The sequence below is a fragment of the Nicotiana tabacum genome, chromosome 24 (assembly GCF_000715075.1).
Source record: "Nicotiana tabacum cultivar K326 chromosome 24, ASM71507v2, whole genome shotgun sequence".
Taxonomy (NCBI): domain Eukaryota; kingdom Viridiplantae; phylum Streptophyta; class Magnoliopsida; order Solanales; family Solanaceae; genus Nicotiana; species Nicotiana tabacum.
This window is the reverse complement of record NC_134103.1, coordinates 99,164,742-99,186,510: the sequence shown is the minus strand read 5'-3', so window position 1 is coordinate 99,186,510 and position 21,769 is coordinate 99,164,742. Positions and strand designations below refer to the sequence as shown.

Below are 21,769 nucleotides of genomic sequence, written 5' to 3'. Positions count from 1 at the left end.
TTTACACACCATTTGACCTTTTCCTTTAGTTTTGAAACCCTCTGGTTGGTCCATATAAACTTCCTCCTCGAGGTCTCCATTAAGAAAGGCAGTTTTCACATCTATTTGGTGTAACTCTAAATCATAATGAGCCACCAAATCCATAATAATTCTTAACGAGTCTTTCTTTAAGACCGGTGAAAAGGTCTCTTTATAATCAATGCCTCCTTTTTGAGTATAACCCTTTGCAACAAGTCTAGCTTTGTATCGTTAAATATTGTCATTTGAATCATGTTTGGTCTTAAAGACCCATCTACACCCGATTCTTTTAGAACTTTCTGGCAATTCAACGAGATCCCAGACTTTATTGTATTCCATGGATTTTAGCTCTTCCTTCATGGCATCAATCCATTTGTCAAATTCATTACTTTCTATGGCTTGTGAAAATGAAACCGGATCCTTATTAAGACGGATCTGTAATCATGAGATCAGTTCTAATATGCTCAAGTGACACTCTTTGTTTCTGAACTTCCTCCTTGACGGTAAAGTACTTTAATTCCATATGCTTGGTACCTTTGGAGTACTTATCATTCTTGGAGAAGAATACTGCTCCAGAATTATCACAGTAAATTTTCAGCGGCTTGGTAATGGTGTCAACAACCCCAAGTCCTGAAATAAAGTTTTGCAGCCATAATGCATGAATTGTGGCTTCAAAACATGCCACAAATTCTGCTTCCATCGTAGATGTAGCAATGACAAACCATTTGGCACTCTTCCACGATGTTGCTCCTTCAGCTAATTGGAACAAATAACCAAACGTGGATTTTCTAGTGTCAATACATCCAGCGAAATCTGAATCCGAGTATCCAACAACTTCCAAATGCTTGGATCTCCTATACATGAGCATGTAATCCTTGGTTCCTTTTAGGTACCTCAAAACTTTCTTTGTAGCTTTCCAATGATCAATTTCTGGGTTACTCTGATATCTTCCTAGCATTCCGATCGCAAAACTAATATCCGGTCTTGTGCAAGTCTGAGCATACATCAGACTACCAACAATTGAAAAGTAAGGAATTGATTCCATTTCCTTTTGTTCTACATCATTCTTAGGGCATTGCATGATACTAAATTTGTCCCATTTTTGAATTGGAACAATTCCTGCCGAACAATTATTCATATTAGATCTCTCTAGAATTCTTTCGATATAGCCTTTCTGAGGCAATCCCAACAATCTTTGTTATCTATCACGGAATATTTCTATTCCTATCACATAGGATGCCCCAACCATATCTTTCATTTCAAAATTCTTAGAGAGAAAATCTTTAGTCTCACGCAATATGCCTAAATCATTAGCAGCAAGTAGAATATCATCAACATATAGGACTAAAAAAATAAACTTGCTCCCATTGATCTTTTGGTATATACACCCATCAACGGTATTTTTCACAAATCCAAAAAATATTATGGTATCATTAAACTTTATATACCATTGTCGTGAGGCTTGTTTAAGTCCATATATTGACTTCTTCAGTTTACACACCATTTGACCTTTTCCTTTAGTTTTGAAACCCTCTGGTTGGTCCATATAAACTTCATCCTCGAGGTCTCCATTAAGAAAGGCAGTTTTCACATCTATTTGGTGTAACTCTAAATCATAATGAGCCACCAAATCCATAATAATTCTTAACGAGTCTTTCTTTGAGACCGGTGAAAAGGTCTCTTTATAATCAATGCCTCCTTTTTGAGTATAACCCTTTGCAACAAGTCTAGCTTTGTATCGTTAAATATTGCCATTTGAATCATGTTTGGTCTTAAAGACCCATCTACACCCGATTCTTTTAGAACTTTCTGGCAATTCAACGAGATCCCAGACTTTATTGTATTCCATGGATTTTAGCTCTTCCTTCATGGCATCAATCCATTTGTCAAATTCATTACTTTCTATGGCTTGTAAAAATGAAATCGGATCCTTATTAAGACGGATCTGTAATCATGAGATCAGTTATAATATGCTCAAGTGACACTCTTTGTTTCTGAACTTCTTCCTTAACGGTAAAGTACTTTAATTCCATATGCTTGGCACCTTTGGAGTACTTATCATTCTTGGAGAAGAATATTGCTGCAGAATTATCACAGTAAATTTTCAGCGGCTTGGTAATGGTGTCAACAACCCTAAGTCCTGAAATAAAGTTTCGCAGCCATAATGTATGAATTGTGGCTTCAAAACATGCCACAAATTCTGCTTCCATCGTAGATGTAGCAATGACAAACTGTTTGGCACTCTTCCACGATGTTGCTCCTTCAGCTAATTGGAACAAATAACCAAACGTGGATTTTCTAGTGTCAATACATCCAGCGAAATCTGAATCCGAGTATCCAACAACTTCCAAATGCTTGGATCTCCTATACATGAGCATGTAATCCTTCGTTACTTTTAGGTACCTCAAAACCTTCTTTGTAGCTTTCCAATGATCAATTTCTGGGTTACTCTGATATCTTTCTAGCATTCCGATCTCAAAACTAATATCCGATCTTGTGCAAGTCTGAGCATACATCAGACTACCAACAATTGAAAAGTAAGGAATTGATTCCATTTCCTTTTGTTCTACATCATTCTTAGGGCATTGCATGAGACTAAATTTGTCCCATTTTTGAATTGGAACAATTCCTGCCGAACAATTATTCATATTAGATCTCTCTAGAATTCTTTCGATATAGCCTTTCTGAGGCAATCCCAATAATCTTTGTGATCTATCACGGAATATTTCTATTCCTATCACATAGGATGCCCCAACCATATCTTTCATTTCAAAATTCTTAGAGAGAAAATCTTTAGTCTCACGCAATATGCCTAAATCATTAGCAGCAAGTAGAATATCATCAACATATAGGACTATAAAAATAAACTTGCTCCCATTGATCTTTTGGTATATACACCCATCAACGGTATTTTTCACAAATCCAAAAGATGTTATGGTATCATTAAACTTTATATACTATTGTCGTGAGGCTTGTTTAAGTCCATATATTAACTTCTTCAGTTTACACACCATTTGACCTTTTCCTTTAGTTTTGAAACCCTCTGGTTGGTCCATATAAACTTCCTCCTCGAGGTCTCCATTAAGAAAGGCAGTTTTCACATCTATTTGGTGTAACTCTAAATCATAATGAGCCACCAAATCCATAATAATTCTTAACGAGTCTTTCTTTGAGACCGGTGAAAAGGTCTCTTTATAATCAATGCCTCCTTTTTGAGTATAATCCTTTGCAACAAGTCTAGCTTTGTATCGTTAAATATTGTCATTTGAATCATGTTTGGTCTTAAAGACCCATCTACACCCGATTCTTTTAGAACTTTCTGGCAATTCAACGAGATCCCAGACTTTATTGTATTCCATGGATTTTAGCTCTTCCTTCATGGCATCAATCCATTTGTCAAATTCATTACTTTCTATGGCTTGTGAAAATGAAACCGGATCCTTATTAAGACGGATCTGTAATCATGAGATCAGTTCTAATATGCTCAAGTGACACTCTTTGTTTCTGAACTTCCTCCTTGACGGTAAAGTACTTTAATTTCATATGCTTGGCACCTTTGGAGTACTTATCATTCTTGGAGAAGAATACTGCTGCAGAATTATCACAGTAAATTTTCAGCGGTTTGGTAATGGTGTCAACAACCCCAAGTCCTGAAATAAAGTTTCGCAGCCATAATGCATGAATTGTGGCTTCAAAACATGCCACAAATTCTGCTTCCTTCGTAGATGTAGCAATGACAAACTGTTTGGCACTCTTCCACGATGTTGCTCCTTCAGCTAATTGGAACAAATAACCAAACGTGGATTTTCTAGTGTCAATACATCCAGCAAAATCTGAATCCGAGTATCCAACAACTTCCAAATGCTTGGATCTCCTATACATGAGCATGTAATCCTTCGTTCCTTATAGGTACCACAAAACTTTCTTTGTAGCTTTCCAATGATCAATTTCTGGGTTACTCTGATATCTTCCTAGCATTCCGATCGCAAAACTAATATCCGGTCTTGTGCAAGTCTGAGCATACATCAAACTACCAACAATTGAAAAGTAAGGAATTGATTCCATTTCCTTTTGTTCTACATCACTTAGGGCATTGCATGAGACTAAATTTGTCCCATTTTTGAATTGGAATAATTCCTGCCGAACAATTATTCATATTAGATCTCTCTAGAATTCTTTCGATATAGCCTTTCTGAGGCAATCCCAATAATCTTTGTGATCAATATTTCTATTCCTATCACATAGGATGCCCCAACCATATCTTTCATTTCAAAATTCTTAGAGAGAAAATCTTTAGTCTCACGCAATATGCCTAAATCATTAGGAGCAAGTAGAATATCATCAACATATAGGACTAAAAAAATAAACTTGCTCCCATTGATCTTTTGGTATATATACCCATCAACAGTATTTTTCACAAATCCAAAAAATGTTATGGTATCATTAAACTTTATATACCTTTGTCGTGAGGCTTGTTTAAGTCCATATATTGACTTCTTCAGTTTACACACCATTTGACCTTTTCCTTTAGTTTTGAAACCCTCTGGTTGGTCCATATAAACTTCCTCCTCGAGGTCTCCATTAAGAAAGGCAGTTTTCACATCTATTTGGTGTAACTCTAAATCATAATGAGCCACGAAATCCATAATAATTCCTCTGGTTTGAATCATGTTTGGTCTTAAAGACCCGTCTACACCCGATTCTTTTAGAACTTTCTGGCAATTCAAGGAGATCCCAGACTTTATTGTATTCCATGGATTTTAGCTCTTCCTTCATGGCATCAATCCATTTGTCAAATTCATTACTTTCTATGGCTTGTGAAAATGAAATCGGATCCTTATTAAGATGGATCTGTAATCATGAGATCAGTTCTAATATGCTCAAGTGACACTCTTTGTTTCTGAACTTCCTCCTTGATGGTAAAGTACTTTAATTCCATATGCTTGGCACCTTTGGAGTACTTATCATTCTTGGAGAAGAATACTGCTCCAGAATTATCACAGTAAATTTTCAGCGGCTTGGTAATGGTGTCAACAACCCCAAGTCCTGAAATAAAGTTTCGCAGCCATAATGCATGAATTGTGGCTTCAAAACATGCCACAAATTCTGCTTCCATCGTAGATGTAGCAATGACAAACTGTTTGGCACTCTTCCACGATGTTGCTCCTTCAGCTAATTGGAACAAATAACCAAACGTGGATTTTCTAGTGTCAACACATCCAGCGAAATCTGAATCCGAGTATCCAACAACTTCCAAATGCTTGGATCTCCTATACATGAGCATGTAATCCTTCGTTCCTTTTAGGTACCTCAAAACTTTCTTTGTAGCTTTCCAATGATCAATTTCTGGGTTACTTTGATATCTTCCTAGCATTCCGATCGCAAAACTAATATCCGGTCTTGTGCAAGTCTGAGCATACATCAGACTACCAACAATTGAAAAGTAAGGAATTGATTCCATTTCCTTTTGTTCTACATCATTCTTAGGGCATTGCATGAGACGAAATTTGTCCCATTTTTGAATTGGAACAATTCCTGCCGAACAATTATTCATATTAGATCTCTCTAGAATTCTTTCGATATAGCCTTTCTGAGGCAATCCCAATAATCTTTGTGATCTATCACGGAATATTTCTATTCCTATCACATAGGATGCCCCAACCATATCTTTCATTTCAAAATTCTTAGAGAGAAAATCTTTAGTCTCACGCAATATGCCTAAATCATTAGGAGCAAGTAGAATATCATCAACATATAGGACTAAAAAAATAAACTTGCTCCCATTGATCCTTTGGTATATACACCCATCAACAGTATTTTTCACAAATCCAAAAGATGTTATGGTATCATTAAACTTTATATACCATTGTCGTGAGGCTTGTTTAAGTCCATATATTGACTTCTTCAGTTTACACACCATTTGACCTTTTCCTTTAGTTTTGAAACCCTCTGGTTGGTCCATATAAACTTTCTCCTCGATGTCTCCATTAAGAAAGGCAGTTTTCACGTCTATTTGGTATAACTCTAAATCATAATGAGCCACCAAATCCATAATAATTCTTAACGAGTCTTTCTTTGAGACCGGTGAAAAGGTCTCTTTATAATCAATGCCTCCTTTTTGAGTAAAACCCTTTGCAACAAGTCTAGCTTTGTATTGTTAAATATTGCCATTTGAATCATGTTTGGTCTTAAAGACCCATCTACACCCGATTCTTTTAGAACTTTCTGGCAATTCAACGAGATCCCAGACTTTATTGTATTCCATGGATTTTAGCTCTTCCTTCATGGCATCAATCCATTTGTCAAATTCATTACTTTCTATGGCTTGTGAAAATGAAACCGGATCCTTATTAAGACGGATCTATAATCTTGAGATCAGTTCTAATATGCTCAAGTGACACTCTTTGTTTCTGAACTTCCTCCTTGACGGTAAAGTACTTTAATTCCATATGCTTGGCACCTTTGGAGTACTTATCATTCTTCGAGAAGAATACTGCTGCAGAATTATCACAGTAAATTTTCAGCGGCTTGGTAATGGTGTCAACAACCCCAAGTCCTGAAATAAAGTTTCGCAGCCATAATGCATGAATTATGGCTTCAAAACATGCCACAAATTCTGCTTCCATCGTAGATGTAGCAATGAAAAACTGTTTGGCACTCTTCCACGATGTTGCTCCTTCAGCTAATTGGAACAAATAACCAAACGTGGATTTTCTAGTGTCAACACATCCAGCGAAATCTGAATCCGAGTATCCAACAACTTCCAAATGCTTGGATCTCCTATACATGAGCATGTAATCCTTCGTTCCTTTTAGGTACCTCAAAACTTTCTTTGTAGCTTTCCAATGATCAATTTCTGGGTTACTCTGATATCTTCCTAGCATTCCGATCGCAAAACTAATATCCGGTCTTGTGCAAGTCTGAGCATACATCAGACTACCAACAATTGAAAAGTAAGGAATTGATTCCATTTCCTTTTGTTCTACATCATTCTTAGGGCATTGTATGAGACTAAATTTGTCCCATTTTTGAATTGGAACAATTCCTGCCGAACAATTATTCATATTAGATCTCTCTAGAATTCTTTCGATATAGCCTTTCTGAGGCAATCCCAATAATCTTTGTGATCTATCACAGAATATTTCTATTCCTATCACATAGGATGCCCCAACCATATCTTTTATTTCAAAATTCTTAGAGAGAAAATTTTTAGTCTCACGCAATATGCCTAAATCATTAGCAGCAAGTAGAATATCATCAACATATAGGACTAAAAAAATAAACTTGCTCCCATTGATCTTTTGGTATATACACCCATCAACGGTATTTTTCACAAATCCAAAAGATGTTATGGTATCATTAAAATTTATATACCATTGTCGTGAGGCTTGTTTAAGTCCATATATTGACTTCTTCAGTTTACACACCATTTGACATTTTTTTTTAGTTTTGAAACCCTCTGGTTGGTCCATATAAACTTCCTCCTCGAGGTCTCCATTAAGAAAGGCAGTTTTCACATCTATTTGGTGTAACTCTAAATCATAATGAGCCACCAAATCCATAATAATTCTTAACGAGTCTTTCTTTGAGACCGGTGAAAAGGTCTCTTTATAATCAATGCCTCCTTTTTGAGTATAACCCTTTGCAACAAGTCTAGCTTTGTATCGTTAAATATTTCCATTTGAATCATGTTTGGTCTTAAAGACCCATCTACACCCGATTCTTTTAGAACTTTCTGGCAATTCAACGAGATCCCAGACTTTATTGTATTCCATGGATTTTAGCTCTTCCTTCATGGCATCAATCCATTTGTCAAATTCATTACTTTTTATGGCTTGTGAAAATGAAGCCGGATCCTTATTAAGACGAATGTCAAAATCTGACTCTTGCAAACAAACCACGTAATCATCCGAAATAGCCGATTTTCTAATTCTTTGAGATTTTCTTAATGGTATTTATTGTGGTTCATTTATGTCAGATATTTGTGAGTCGGTTTCTTCAAGAAGTGTTTCATCCAAATGTTGCTCGGTGTTGTCAAAGTGTTCTTCAACAACTGGAATAATATTTGATATTTGTGTGGAAGTAGGCACATTCGTGGGTAATAGAATATTGACCCTCACCTCTTTTATTTCCCCACTTTGCTTTTCAACACTCCCACTAACTTTATCATTCTCAATGAATCTTGCATTACCGGTTTCAATAATTCTCGAACTATGGTTTGGACAGTAAAACACATACCCTTTAGATTTCTCTGGGTAACCAATAAAGTAACCACTTACTGTTCGAGAATCTAATTTCTTTTCTTGTGGAGTATAAACTCTAGCTTCCGCTGGGCAATCCCAAACATGCAGGTACTTTAAACTAGGTTTTCTTCATGTCCACAGTTCAAAGGGGTCTTTGGAACTGCCTTACTAGGAACCTGTTTAATAAATATACAGCGGTTTTAAGAGCATACATCCACAATGATTTGGGTAATGAAGAATTACTCATCATGCTCCTAACCATATCCATAAGTGTTCGATTACGCCTTTCTGCAACACTATTTTGTTGAGGTGTTCCTTGCATAGTATACTGTGCACATATGCCATGTTCCTCGAGGAACTTTGCAAATGGACCTGGACATTGTCCCGATTCATTATATTTTCTATAATATTCACCACCTCTATCTGACCTAATAATTTTCACCTTTTTATCTAATTGCCTTTCAACCTCATTAACAAACACCTTGAGAGCATCTGTTGCTTGAGATTTTTCTTTCAGCAAATATATGTATCCATAACGTGAAAAATCATCGATAAAAGTGATAAAATATTTCTCTCCACCAAAAGATGGAACATCAAAGGGTCCACAAATATCGGTGTGTATTATTTCAAGAAGCTAGGTGCTTCTTGTGGCACCTTTCTTACTATGATTGGTTTGCTTTCCCATAATGCAATCCAAACATATAGTAAGATCAATAAAATTTAGATTCGGAAGAATCTTATTCTTTACTAATCTTTCTAACCTTTCTTTGGATATATGACCCAAACGTCTATGCCACAAGTAAGCAGAACTGTCATCTAGTGAACTATGTTTAATTTCAATATTATGTTGAACATTAAGAAGGGATTCAGAAAAATCAATATCGAGTTTCAATTTATATAAACCATCACTAAGAAAATCAGAACCATAAAAAATAGCATTCTTATATAAATTAAAACATCCATTTCCAAAGTTTAAATCAAATCTAGAAACATCAAGTCTTGAAAGAGAAATCAAATTCCTAGAAATTGAAGGTACATACAAAGTCTGTAATAGATCAAGGTGACGTCCAGTCTCCATGATTAAATGATAAGTCCATATGCCTTTAATTGGAGCCTTCATATGATTTCTCATGAACAAGAAATCCTTATTTGGATTTGTAGTTTGGATCGTAAGGAATCCCTGCAACGTAGTAGATATATGAGCAGTTGCACCAGAATCAAGTCACTAAGTATTATTAGGAACTTCTATTAAATTTGATTCGAAACATACAAAAGCACTAATTGTACCTTTTTTTCCGAACCAAGCTTTGCGTTTCAAGCAATCTTCTGATAGTGTCCTTCCTTGTTACAGAAATGACACGTATCTGCCTTATGTTCCTTCTTAGCATCCTGTGAAGCTTTAGCAGGTGCTTTCTTCTTCTTGAATTTGTTGGGCTTCACTTTAAGTCCTTTACCAGCTCCTTGACCCATGAGGTTAATTGAATGACTCCCTTATTTCTTAAGTCTTGACTCCTCTTGAGTAAGCATACTGGACAATTCATTAACATTCCACTTATCCTTAATAGTGTTATAGTTAATTTGAAAAGATCCATACTCACGAGGTAACGAGTTTAGAATAAACTGAACCAAGAAGGAATCATCCACTTTCATCCCCAAGGTCTGAAGTCTTGCTACAATGTTAGTCATCTCGATGATATGGTTTTGCATACTACGCGACCCATCAAACTTCATGGTCGTGAGTTCAGCCATTAGTGTACCAACGAGAGAATTATCTGCAGAACGAAAATGTTTTTCCACAAACTTCAGGTATTCCCTGGCACTTTCTGTTTGTGGAATAGTACGCTTAATGTTGTTGGCAATATTCATTCACATAAACATAAGTCTTAGCCTATTAGAGCATTCCCATGCTTTATGGAAAGACTTCTCATCCGCACTGCTCGAATCAGTAATGACAGCGGGTTTATCATTCAGCAGAGCCAAGTCAAGATCCATCACACCTAAGTGGAATTGGATATGTTCACGCCATTCAGAGAAGTTCAATCCGTTGAACACAGTAACAAACGAAGCAAGCGAATGAAAAGGAATAGCTGCAAAATAGATAATACATGCTCACAAATCAATATGAATTCAACAAAACAGTTAAAGCATATCGCAATTCTCCTTTGGGTAAATACTACGACACACTATCATAATTTAAATGCCATTTAGTCTTTGGGTAAATCCTTAAGTTCTAGCAATAGTGAAAATTAATTTATCCACTAATTTTTAATTATAGGCATTTCATTAATTTCATGGATAAATTATAATTTTATGTATGCATATTTTCATAAACAAACTAGTTTGGCCACTTTGGTGACTAACAAATTATATAACATAAGTGCACACACAAAATAGAGATCATAAGATTTTATGCATGTGAATATTTTAAACAATCTAGTTTGGTCACTTTGATGACTAACAAACTATATACACATTAATCACATACATAAAATAAACAATAAATAGTTTCACCAACCTAATAATCCATAACAGATTACTATACGGCCTAAAAAATAAATAACTAATTTCAAATCAACTTATGACATTAAGGCATCATTAACGTTACTCCTGAATCATCGAATTCTTGCACATCATTATAATCGTAACTTCTAATATCACAATTTATATAATACAAAAATCTATTCAAGTATAGAGAAATACTTTTGTCATATTCTTACACAAAAATCAGTACTTAAATAAGTTAAATCAATAAACTGTAACAAATAATCATGGTGTGGCATTTACTATTATTAGAATAAATAATAGTATTAAATAATAGAGACTGTTAACCTAAAAAATGATTCTAAGGCAAACATAATTGAACAATTTTAGTTTCAAGTTAAACATAATGAAACCAGTAAAAATTGTTAATTTTAATTGATGCATAGAGCTAATGGGGACGAACACCAACCTAATTTAGTAAGACCCTCACAATCTTTCTGTTCCCGGCTTTAATAATGTTTTTGGACTTAACTAACATGGCAGATGATTCATGCTGCCATCCCACTTGATTATATTTTGCCCATTATAACTTATTTATACCAAACATAATAAGGCTTGCTTTCGAGATTGAATATCAATTTTATAGATCTACTAGAAATTCAAATCTAGTTATGTTGGGTTTCAGAAAACTTAAGGCTCAATTTTCTGAAGCGGAAGAGACAATAAATATTTTCATAGAAGAAGATTATCAGTTCTACTTCCAGGCTCATGATACCACATATTAGCATAAACTTTAATTGCATACCAGGATCTTGAACATGATAATCTGACACAAAATCGTACAGAAAACATACCTGAATCGTAAGCCATCATCGTGAAGCGGAAGCGCTAATTCAAATTGGTTTCTCGTCTCTTGTTAATTCATCGATTCTTAGTGTAATCGGAAGATTTGATTTGGAATTGAAACCCTAATAATGAGAAAAGAGAGAAAAAGAGAAGAGTAAAAATATCTGAGAAGAGAAATCAATTTCTTATTCTTATGTTCTGTCCAGAATGTTCGTGTATATATGAAAGTGAATGACTAAATAAAAATGGGCTAGGTATACATAAAGGCCCCAAACTAAATATGAAACAATGAGGCCCAATAGTTAATTCTCTTAGCTGTTGTCAAGTGGCCCAGTATTGTCAACACCTCTTGCCCTACCTTTCGTTATCGCTGACTTTAGTGATGGAAGAGAGAAAATAAAATACGGTAACTCTAATGGGTGTGCAGAGGGCCAATTTATAGAGGATCTCATTTAATTCGATACGTCATCAAGTAACCGATCGGACGGATGAGATTTGTTCATTAATTAAATATTAATTATGGGTCTTAAATTTATTGGGCCACCAAAACTTACTAAAATCTTATAGAGTATTATCCAAAGTGGACGGATATGGTCTCTGTCATTATTATCCACAGCCCACAAGGCAACAACATGTTGTACGTCATGCGCTATGTATAATTAAATTTCTTATTAGTTGTACACTTGTATTCGCTCCGTTCACTTTTACGTGTCACATTTTAATTTTTCACACTCCTTAAAAAAAAAAATTAAATATATAATTTATTATAATATTTATAGTAATTGATGTATATTTTATTAAATTTAAAAAAATAATTTAAAATAAGTACTAAATAAATAATATGAGTATAACAAAAAATTTATTTTATTGGATGAGTACTTTTTTCCATATAAAGAAAAAGAGCGGATACTTTATAGGAAAAAACGAAAAAAAAGAAAAAGAGTGATTTGGCACTGGACGTATTCTTGTTTCTGACGTGCATTTAAATCCACCTAGAACTACGTGCCACTCTAATCAATTTTAGTTTCATATCTTCTACTGCTTCTTCTTGTTCGTTTCTTCAACAGCTGACTGCATCTTAATCTGCTTTACTCCGTCAAAGTTTCATCATCCAAATATCAAGGTGCAGTTTTTTCTTCTTCTGAATTTTTGAGGATTTTTCTTTAATTTATTCTTTAACTCAATCACTATGTTACTATTTACGCATTAATAGTAATTTGTTAGATTTCAATGGTGTATCTTTTTCTTTTGAAATTTTTAGTTAGTTGCTTCTGAGTTGCATTCAGATTGGATCAGATAAACATAAATATATAAAAATTAATTTTTGGTTTCCTTTATGATTTGTTTCGGAAATAGAATAGCTAAGAAAAAGGTTCAAGATTTAAACTTTGAAAATTTCTTTGTGGGGGAAGGGGGATATTATTTTCCTAGTTAATTGGGCTACACTTTTAATCTTTGAATGGTGAATAAAACTGAGGAATTTGTAGAATCTGGAAAATTGGCCATTAAGTATTTGAATTTTAATATATTTAGACTGTACATGTTTGATCTCCTCCTCATTTGTTTTTAGCTTATGAGTTGAGGCTGATTTAGTTAGACTACTAGGTGTAGTTTTTCCCTATTAAATAAACTATACCTTTACAAATCAATAAGGGAATCCCTTATTTAGTCCGGCTTTGACTCGTTTGTTAAGGAATTACTCCCTCCGTTTCAATTTATGTGACATAGTTTGACCGACATGGAGTTTAAGAAAGAAAGGAAGACCTTTGAAACTCGTCACCTTAAATATGTCATAATATTTGTGTGGCTATAAAACTTATGAAACTTATAGGCTTAAACTTGGCATAACATTTGTGTGGCTAAAAAGTTTCTCAGTAATGGTATGAGAAGTTTAAGGTTAATTATTTACAAATATAAAAATATGTCATTCTTTTTGGAACAGTTTAAATACGGAAATAGTGTCACATAAACTGAAATGGATGGAGTATATTACAAAGGACGAAGTGTACTAGGCAAAGAGTTCTTTTTATTTTTATGAGTGTTTGGTTTTGTATGTACGTAGTTCTCCTATGAGTCATTTGATTGAGGACTAACATTGATCACGATGCAGCGAAAATGCAGAAAGAGGCAAAAAGCTCCTATTTTGATATGCCAGCATTGGATGTTTCTGTTGCATTTCCTCAAGCAACTCCAGCCTCCAACTTTCCTACATGCAGTAAGATCGAAACCTGATTCTATTTATATATTTACTTACTCTGTTTATCACTTGAATATACAAAGTCTCCACTCTTTTCAAGAATGTAATAAATTGCTTGATGTGCTTATTTGTATGTAATAAAGTCTCCTATTTTGGCCAGATTGTACTTCTACTAGTTTTTTATGGGTGTGCTATTTCTAAAAATAATTTATGTGATAGAAGAAAAAACTTTGTTGCTTTCTATCTTTGCCTCCTTATTCTGCGGGGTCATTGCGCTGACTGTGATGTTTACAGCTTCAGACTATTTTCAGTTTGACGATCTGTTAACTCCTGAGGAGCAAGCCATTAGAATGAAAGTGAGGGAATGCATGGAGAAAGAGGTTGCTCCTATAATGACGAAGGTATTTCCTTTGTTCTCTGTATTTGTTGGATGTGCTAATATCTTTTTGGATTCCGTTATTACAGTAATTGCTAATGTTGTGGGTAGAAAACAAAGATATATCCTTAATGCTTCAAGTCTCACATCTTCTGAGCAAATCTTTTAGTGCTATAGATGCACTTAAAAATGAACCCCTTTTTAATGTTTCTGAACAGTACTGGGAGAAGGCAGAGTTTCCTTTTGAAGTCATTCCAAAACTTGGTGCCTTGCACATTGCTGGCGGCACTATCAAGGTGCTTTAGAGATTGACAAATTTTTATATCTTATCACTTTGAGCGTCAATGAGCAATCTACTTACTTGTGGTTTTAGGGGTATGGTTGTCCAGGTTTCTCAGTTACTGGTAGTGCCGTTGCTGCAGCAGAAGTTGCCAGAGTTGATGCAAGCTGCTCTACATTCATTTTGGTGCATTCATCTTTAGCAATGCTCACCATTGGTAAGTCTTGTTATTGTTTGAAAATTGCTGCTGTGTATCCTTTTTGCTTTGTAGACACGTTGTTTGTCGAAAGTATAGCTCTATTTACCAGAGAGTGGTATTAGTCGACTGATCTTTTGGCGGGAGATATTCTTTATTTTATAGTATGGAATCATTCCATTACTATTAACTCAAGAAATAGACATCTCTGAGATATACGGTTTATGTCGATATGAGGTGAACTAATTATACCTTGTTGGTTTGTCAAGAATAGGGCTATGTGGGTCCGAAATGCAAAAGCAGAAGTACTTGCCGTCATTGGCTGAACTTAACACTATAGCTTGTTGGGTAAGAAACTTTTGTTATGGTATTTTCTTCAGCATTTATATCTGCAGTTACCAAACATAAGTTTGTAATCTCTGTCTCTTTGAACTTAGGGGCTAACTGAGCCGGACAATGGAAGTGATGCAAGTGCTTTAGGGACAACTGCGAGAAAGGTCTAGATTCTGCATTTTAAATTCAATCTTCAATTTCTATGCTGTTCTGAATTTGATTTTCTTTTTAATTTAGGAAAAGGTTGCTAAATATTCTTTTGGAAATTCTGTTATCTTCCTGATTCTAAATGATAGGTTGAAGGAGGTTGGATCCTTGAAGGGCAAAAGCGTTGGATAGGAAATGCAACTTTTGCAGATATACTGGTTATTTTTGCTAGAAATACATCCACAAACCAGATAAACGGGTAAGTACCAACATACTGTTTCTATATAATGTTAGTTGCGCTGGTAACTTAGGATCATACGAATTATCTCGTGGAATATGACTCTGCATCGTAGTTATGTGAATAAAATGACTTTTGCTATGGATTTCTCTCTGTCCCTTCACATGAACGTAGACCTTCCCTTTCATCCTCCCTCTTGACCATCTTAGTTTGTTTCTCACTATTGGTTTTTGCCTTGGTCTCAGTTTCATAGTAAATAAGGATGCTCCAGGATTGCAAGCTACTAAAATAGAAAACAAAATCGGACTACGGATGGTTCAAAATGGAGACATTCTCTTAAAGAAAGTTTTTGTCCCTGATGAGGATAGACTACCTGGTGTCAATTCTTTCCAGGATACAAACAAGGTACATAATATCGCCGGGGTGCTTTATTTGCTGTTGATAATCAATCATACATGCCAAAAGACGTTGTACATGCGACAAATAGTGCACCTCAGCTTTGTTGCTAATTTGCTTCGAGCAAAAGACAATTTTTTTGGGAGATTTTATATTGGCTCACAAGCTTTGGTCTATCTAATGAACTTATCTACATATTCATTATGTGCATAGATTTTCATCTTCATCTAAACATGATATTGTACGTCTCCAATTTAGTTAATGTTTCCATTGCTTACTTATCAAACAGAGTGCATCCTACCCCTATGGAAAAAGGAGGGAAAAAATAAAAAGAAACATAAAACAGAACTAGAAGGGGAAATGGAATAAATTTTTAAGGGATTATCTCATCATTTTTTTTAAATAAAAAAATCATGCATTTCCTTCTTACAGTGGGATTAAAATAGCACCTTAACAAAGCCACAGCAGGTAACATACTACATTTTATGTATAGTGACTCTTCTTGCCATCTCATGATGCGGTTGATCTGTAGGCAACACCCCTTATATTTCTGGCAAGTTTCTTTGTGATTCCTTTTTGACTTTCTACGACATAGAACAGAAGAACATTCTTGAACTCTAATACTTGATTTCTCCAATTTACCCTGATAAAAATGTTTTTACGAATACAGACTATATCAAGCAGACATGCTGAGTCTTATGGATGCTACAAAATCTAATTTAGGCTTGCTAAATACTGAAGATACTAATGTAATGCTCAAACCAGTACCAACCAAATATATGGTAGACCTGATTACCTAGCCTTTCTCACATCCACCCAAATCGCTCTTCTCCACTCTCCAATTTTGCTCACATCTTGTTATCCTTTTGTTTTGATGCGTTTTAGTCTACAATAATTGTTTATTTTAATGTCGTTGGTTTGATATTGGTGATTGATTTAGCTAGCTGATAGTTGGGTTATTGTTTCACTATCTTTCTCTTTCCTTGAACAGGTGCTTGCGGTATCACGTGTCATGGTTGCATGGCAGCCTATTGGCATTACAATGGGTGTTTATGATATGTGTCACAGGTAACAATAGAGAAGCTCATCAGTTTTTGTTTTATCATAAAATGGAAGTTGTTGTGACATGCTTCAGATCATGGACTTTGACCTAATTATTATTTAGTAAGGTAAGGAAGCTGAGTTTTGAGACTGGTATTCTGTGTTGTTCCGTAGTAGAAAAATAAGTACTTAGCCTTCCTCAATCCAAGATTCCTTTGATCGACTCCTTTCTCCAGACAATTGCATATTGTAGTCTCACAGTATAACAGATGATTTGTCATGTAACTTTACTGATATTCATTGTTCTTTAACCGAGACAGTCTTATCAAAGTGTGTGACCATCTAAAAGCTTAAGATGATAGAGAAACACAGTCTTAATTACTTAATTGTATCTTCAACACGCTCCTTACGTGCGGGTTTGATTTTTTCATGAGTCAAGCACGTGGAAATTCTTTTTGATAATAGATAGAGGTGAGAGTCCAACCTAGGACCTGTGCTTTAATACCATGTCGAAGTGTGTGACCGTTCATCTAAAAGCTTAAGCTGATAGAGGGAAAACATTTTTAATTGCTTAATATGTCTTCAACAAGTCTAATAACGTGGAAGTTCTTAGACTAACCAATGAGAATGATGCAAGACCCTCTGTGAAAGTAAATAGATGTTAGTTCCTATGAGCTTTTTAACCATATCGCTCACCGTAAGAACTTGTATGAGCTTTCCATTATCCCCTCTCCTTTGTCAATGTTATTCTAGATTTCCCTTTTTCAGCCTTTCATGTTGGCTAAATTCTCCGTGAAACTGCAAGGTACTTGAAGGAGAGGAAGCAGTTTGGAGCTCCATTGGCTGCTTTCCAGCTCAACCAACAGAAATTGGTTCAGATGTTGGGCAACATTCAGGCAATGATTCTTGTTGGTTGGCGGCTTTGCAAGCTGTACGAGAGTGGTAAAATGACTCCTGGCCATGCAAGTTTGGGGAAAGTAAGACCTCTTTCTTCACATTATTAAATGTTTGATACATGCCCTTTAGGACTAAAGTAATAAATTGTTTGTTTCAGTCATGGATTACCTTGAGGGCGAGGGAGACAGTTTCTCTTGGACGGGAATTACTAGGTGGCAACGGAATCTTGGCTGACTTTTTAGTCGCAAAGGTTTGTGAACAATATCCAATGCTCCCTGCCCTGTTAGATACAAATCATGGAACATTTAGCGCTATGAAATTTCACTCGTAAATCATGTAGAGATCTCATTTTATGCTTGCAGCTTACTTTATTATGCTCTCATGGTTTCCATTTCAATCTTGGCGTGCAGGCATTTTGCGATTTGGAGCCCATCTACACATATGAAGGTACTTACGATATCAACACGTTGGTAACAGGCAGAGAAATTACCGGTCTTGCCAGTTTCAAGCCTGCACCATTAAGGCAAAAGAGTCGCCTGTGAAAATCTTCCTTCCCTCTGAAGTATTCTGTTGGATTAAGCTTTGTTTTAGCAAAGTGTAACTCTGGAATACTTCTATCCAAAGAAAGAACTGCTTAAGAATTTGAATTCCCTGGAGATCTTTTAACGTTAATAATGGCAAAGAAGTTAGAATACCACATATATTGTAATAATAGCAACATATCAAATGATTCAACTTTGTTTTATTCAAGAAAATCTGATGTTGGAAATTAGCTGCTAATCTTTCTTTCTTTATATATGCAGTCTGTTGCTTTGCTTTTATAGGGTTTACTAGGAATTATGACATATGTCAATGTCTTTTAGATGTGAGAATATGGGAAATGAACAACTTTGTGGAAGTGGATCTGAAGTCAATAGGGGCGAAAGGGGGGAGAGTACTTTGACTTGATCAAGTTTTTTTTTTTTAATTAGCAAGTGATCTAATCACTTGTCTAGAATGTTTATAATTTAATATGATACTGCTAACATCAAAATGTAGCACATCAGGGAAGGGTTCGTTTAGTCGAATTGAAATCTGTTTGCCCAAACTTAGGGATCTACTTATTTTGAAAAGAATTTTTCCCCAATGACAATAATTTTGAAAGAGTGAAATTTTCTGGTTGATCAAACATTTAAGAAACACTTTTATTTATAGTTTAGCAGCGGTTTGCGTTTTTTAGTGCAAATTATTTTAAACTATTCTACAGCTAGTATTATTTAAATAGATAAATGATTTGGATTTTAATTCCATTTAATTAAATTGTTAAAATTAAACTGTAGGATAGGGAGAGGGAGCAAGTTTATGGGACTTTGGTAATAAAATGTTTTGATAACAAAGCATGAGGTTAGTTTGTCTTGAAAAACAATTAAAATAGTGTGTGTACTATGCGACTTTTTCTTAGAAGTAGAAGCGGGAACTAATATATATATATATATATATATATATATATATATATATATATATATATAGAGAGAGAGAGAGAGAGAGAGAGAGAGAGAGCAATAATAAAAGAAGTGAAGAATGAGAAAATATCATCCCAAAAACGAGATAAGATCGTGAATCATAATTAACAAAAACGATCTTTATTTTTTGTTTAGATAAAAGAACATGATGTTACGAACTCTCACAAAAATATGAACGAATCTGAGAACACATTTTCAAATTATTTGGTCACACATTATGACAAAAACTTCCCAGCCCAAAAAAAAAGAAACAATATTATTATTGTTATGAAAATAATTATATTGTGGATGTCCATTTATTACTCCAATATAGATAATCTTCCCGAAAAAGACTATCCATTTAGTACTCTATTGAAGTTTATCTACAAGCAGCTGATGCAGGCAGGTTGCAAGCAGCTTAATGAAATGATTTGCAGCAGCTTCTGATTAAACAGACAGGTTGCAAGCAGCTCATGCATACAGCTTACAAGCAACTAAAGAAAAGCGTTGCAGTTGCTTCCTGAAAAGCCTCGCAGCTGCTTCCTTTCTTCTATAAATAGAGGAGTTTTCAGTTCATTATGTACAAAAGTTTGAAGTTTGAATAATATATCAGTTTCTCCCTATACTTGTCTTTACTTTACAGTCTTTATTTTATAACACGTTATCAACACGAGACTCTGCATCTCGAGCAAATACTTTGAAAGTATCACAGGTACGAACTTTTTTTTTTTTTTAAATAATGTCAAATCTTTCTAAACTTGAATTTGTAGCCCTGGATATATCGGGCAGAAGCTACATATCTTGGGTGCTTGATGCCGAAATTCATCTTGATGCGATGGGTCTGACAGACACCATCAAGGACAAAAATCAGGCATCAAACCAAGATCGTACCAAAGCAATGATATTCCTACGCCATCACCTTGTTGAGGGTCTGAAAATGGAATATCTTACTGTTAAAGATCCAGTCATACTGTGGGATAATTTGAAAGATAGATATGACCACCTGAAGATAGTCGTTCTTTCACATGCACGTTATGATTGAACTCATCTAAGGCTACAAGATTTTAAATCTATCAGTGAGTATAATTCTGTTATATTCAGAATTATTTTCCAATTAAAATTATGTGGTGATAATATTACTGATCATGATATATTGGAGAAAACTTTCACCACTTTTCATGCCTCGAACATGCTCCTGCAGCAGCAATATCGAGAGATGGGATTCAAAAAGTATTATGAACTTATCTCACATCTTCTTGTAGCCGAGCAACATAATGGGTTATTAATGAAAAACCATGAAAGCCGACTTACTGGTTCTTATCCATTCCCTGAAGTAAATGAGACGAACTTCCACCAAACTAAGCGTGGAAGAGGACGTGGCCCCAGTCGTAGTCATGGCCGTGGTCGGGGAAGAAATACTAATCATGGTAATAATAATGCACCAAAGAACCATCCTCACCACCAGCAGTGGAAAAGGAAGGAACAAAAGTATGAAGCGGTGCAAGTAGCAAACGCAGAATACATGCTATAGATGTGGAGAAAAATGGCACTGGTCACGTACATGTCGTACGCCAAAGCACCTGGTTGAGTTGTATCAAGCCTCCCTGAAGAAGACCGAGAAAAATGCTGAAGCAAATTTTATTTCTGAATATAATTTAGACTTCATGCATTTGGATATAGCTGATTACTTTGCACTCCCGGAAGGAGAAACAAGTCATGTGATCGGTGATGAATCTGTAGAGATGTAAATATTTTAATTTTTATTGTTTGTAGTAGATAGTATGGTTATGTAATAGTTATACATAAATAAAAGTTATGCTTTGATAATAATGTTTACTATCATATTTATTTTGTTTATGTCATTTTGAAAAATATGGATAATCCTCAAATTATGTTTGGATCAAAGACCAATCATGAAGATATTTGTGTAATTGATAGTGGAACAACTCATGCCATATTCAAAGATCAGAAATAATTTTCTTATTTGCACAAGGAAAAAGCAAATATTTCTACAATTTCTGGTAATATAAGTTTGATTGAAGGCTCCGAAAGAGCTATTGTATTTCTGTCTAAGGGAACAAAACTTATTATAAACAATGCATTATTCTCCTCCAAGTCCCGAAGAAACTTGTTGAGTTTTATGGATATCCGCCGAAATGGGTATCATGTTGAGATGATAGATGAAATGAATATGGAATATCTTTGTAGTACAAAGAATGTTTCTGGCCAGAAATGCATTATAGAAAAGTTACCAACTTTATCTTTTGGCTTATACTATTCAAAGATTATTACAGTTGAAGCACACTCTATCGTAAACCGAAAGTTTACTAATTCAAATACTTTTGTGCTTTGGCATGGCCGTTTGGGCCATCCTGGATCAATAATGATGAGACTAATTACTGAAAATTCGAGTGGGCATCTATTAAAGAAGCTGCAGATTTTTACAAATGATGAATTTTCTTGTGATGCTTGTTATTAAGGCAAAATGATCACTAGACCATCACCAATGAAGATTGACATTGAGTACCCTGCCTTTTTAGAGCGTATACATGGGGATATATATGGACCTATTTACCTACCAAGTGGGTTGTTCAGATAT

General features: G+C 35.0%; 3 protein-coding genes across 3 annotated transcripts; 1 reads left to right on the top strand and 2 right to left on the bottom strand.

Moving 5' to 3' along the window:
* Nucleotides 1-442: 442 nt before the first annotated feature.
* Nucleotides 443-1,156, bottom strand: LOC142178342 (secreted RxLR effector protein 161-like). Its single transcript, XM_075247677.1, has one exon. The coding sequence runs from the start codon at nucleotides 1,154-1,156 to the stop codon at nucleotides 443-445; it is 714 nt and encodes a 237-aa protein (XP_075103778.1).
* An 8,596-nt stretch (nucleotides 1,157-9,752) lies between these two features.
* On the bottom strand, nucleotides 9,753-10,127 carry LOC107791994 (uncharacterized). Its single transcript, XM_075247675.1, has one exon. It carries the CDS (start codon nucleotides 10,125-10,127, stop codon nucleotides 9,753-9,755), a length of 375 nt encoding a protein of 124 aa, XP_075103776.1.
* A 2,444-nt stretch (nucleotides 10,128-12,571) lies between these two features.
* LOC107813755 (acyl-coenzyme A oxidase 4, peroxisomal) lies at nucleotides 12,572-18,466 on the top strand. The gene is made up of 13 exons (XM_016639057.2): nucleotides 12,572-12,711; nucleotides 13,699-13,803; nucleotides 14,080-14,186; nucleotides 14,380-14,457; nucleotides 14,535-14,658; nucleotides 14,912-14,985; nucleotides 15,075-15,134; nucleotides 15,267-15,376; nucleotides 15,601-15,760; nucleotides 16,743-16,819; nucleotides 17,598-17,769; nucleotides 17,847-17,939; nucleotides 18,100-18,466. The coding sequence occupies exons 2-13, from the start codon at nucleotides 13,704-13,706 to the stop codon at nucleotides 18,229-18,231; spliced, it is 1,287 nt and encodes a 428-aa protein (XP_016494543.1). The 5' UTR covers nucleotides 12,572-12,711; nucleotides 13,699-13,703; the 3' UTR covers nucleotides 18,232-18,466.
* Nucleotides 18,467-21,769: the final 3,303 nt, after the last annotated feature.

What these genes read in the sequence shown, in the direction of transcription:
- LOC142178342 (XM_075247677.1), bottom strand. Translation starts at nt 1,156, where the DNA reads ATGAATAATTGTTCGGCAGGAATTGTTCCAATTCAAAAATGGGACAAA.
- LOC107791994 (XM_075247675.1), bottom strand. Translation starts at nt 10,127, where the DNA reads ATGAATATTGCCAACAACATTAAGCGTACTATTCCACAAACAGAAAGT.
- LOC107813755 (XM_016639057.2), top strand. Translation starts at nt 13,704, where the DNA reads ATGCAGAAAGAGGCAAAAAGCTCCTATTTTGATATGCCAGCATTGGAT. An exon ending in TTGCTCCTATAATGACGAAG is followed by an intron (nt 14,187 to 14,379) that starts GTATTTCCTTTG and finishes GTTTCTGAACAG; the next exon opens with TACTGGGAGAAGGCAGAGTT. An exon ending in GCCATGCAAGTTTGGGGAAA is followed by an intron (nt 17,770 to 17,846) that starts GTAAGACCTCTT and finishes TGTTTGTTTCAG; the next exon opens with TCATGGATTACCTTGAGGGC.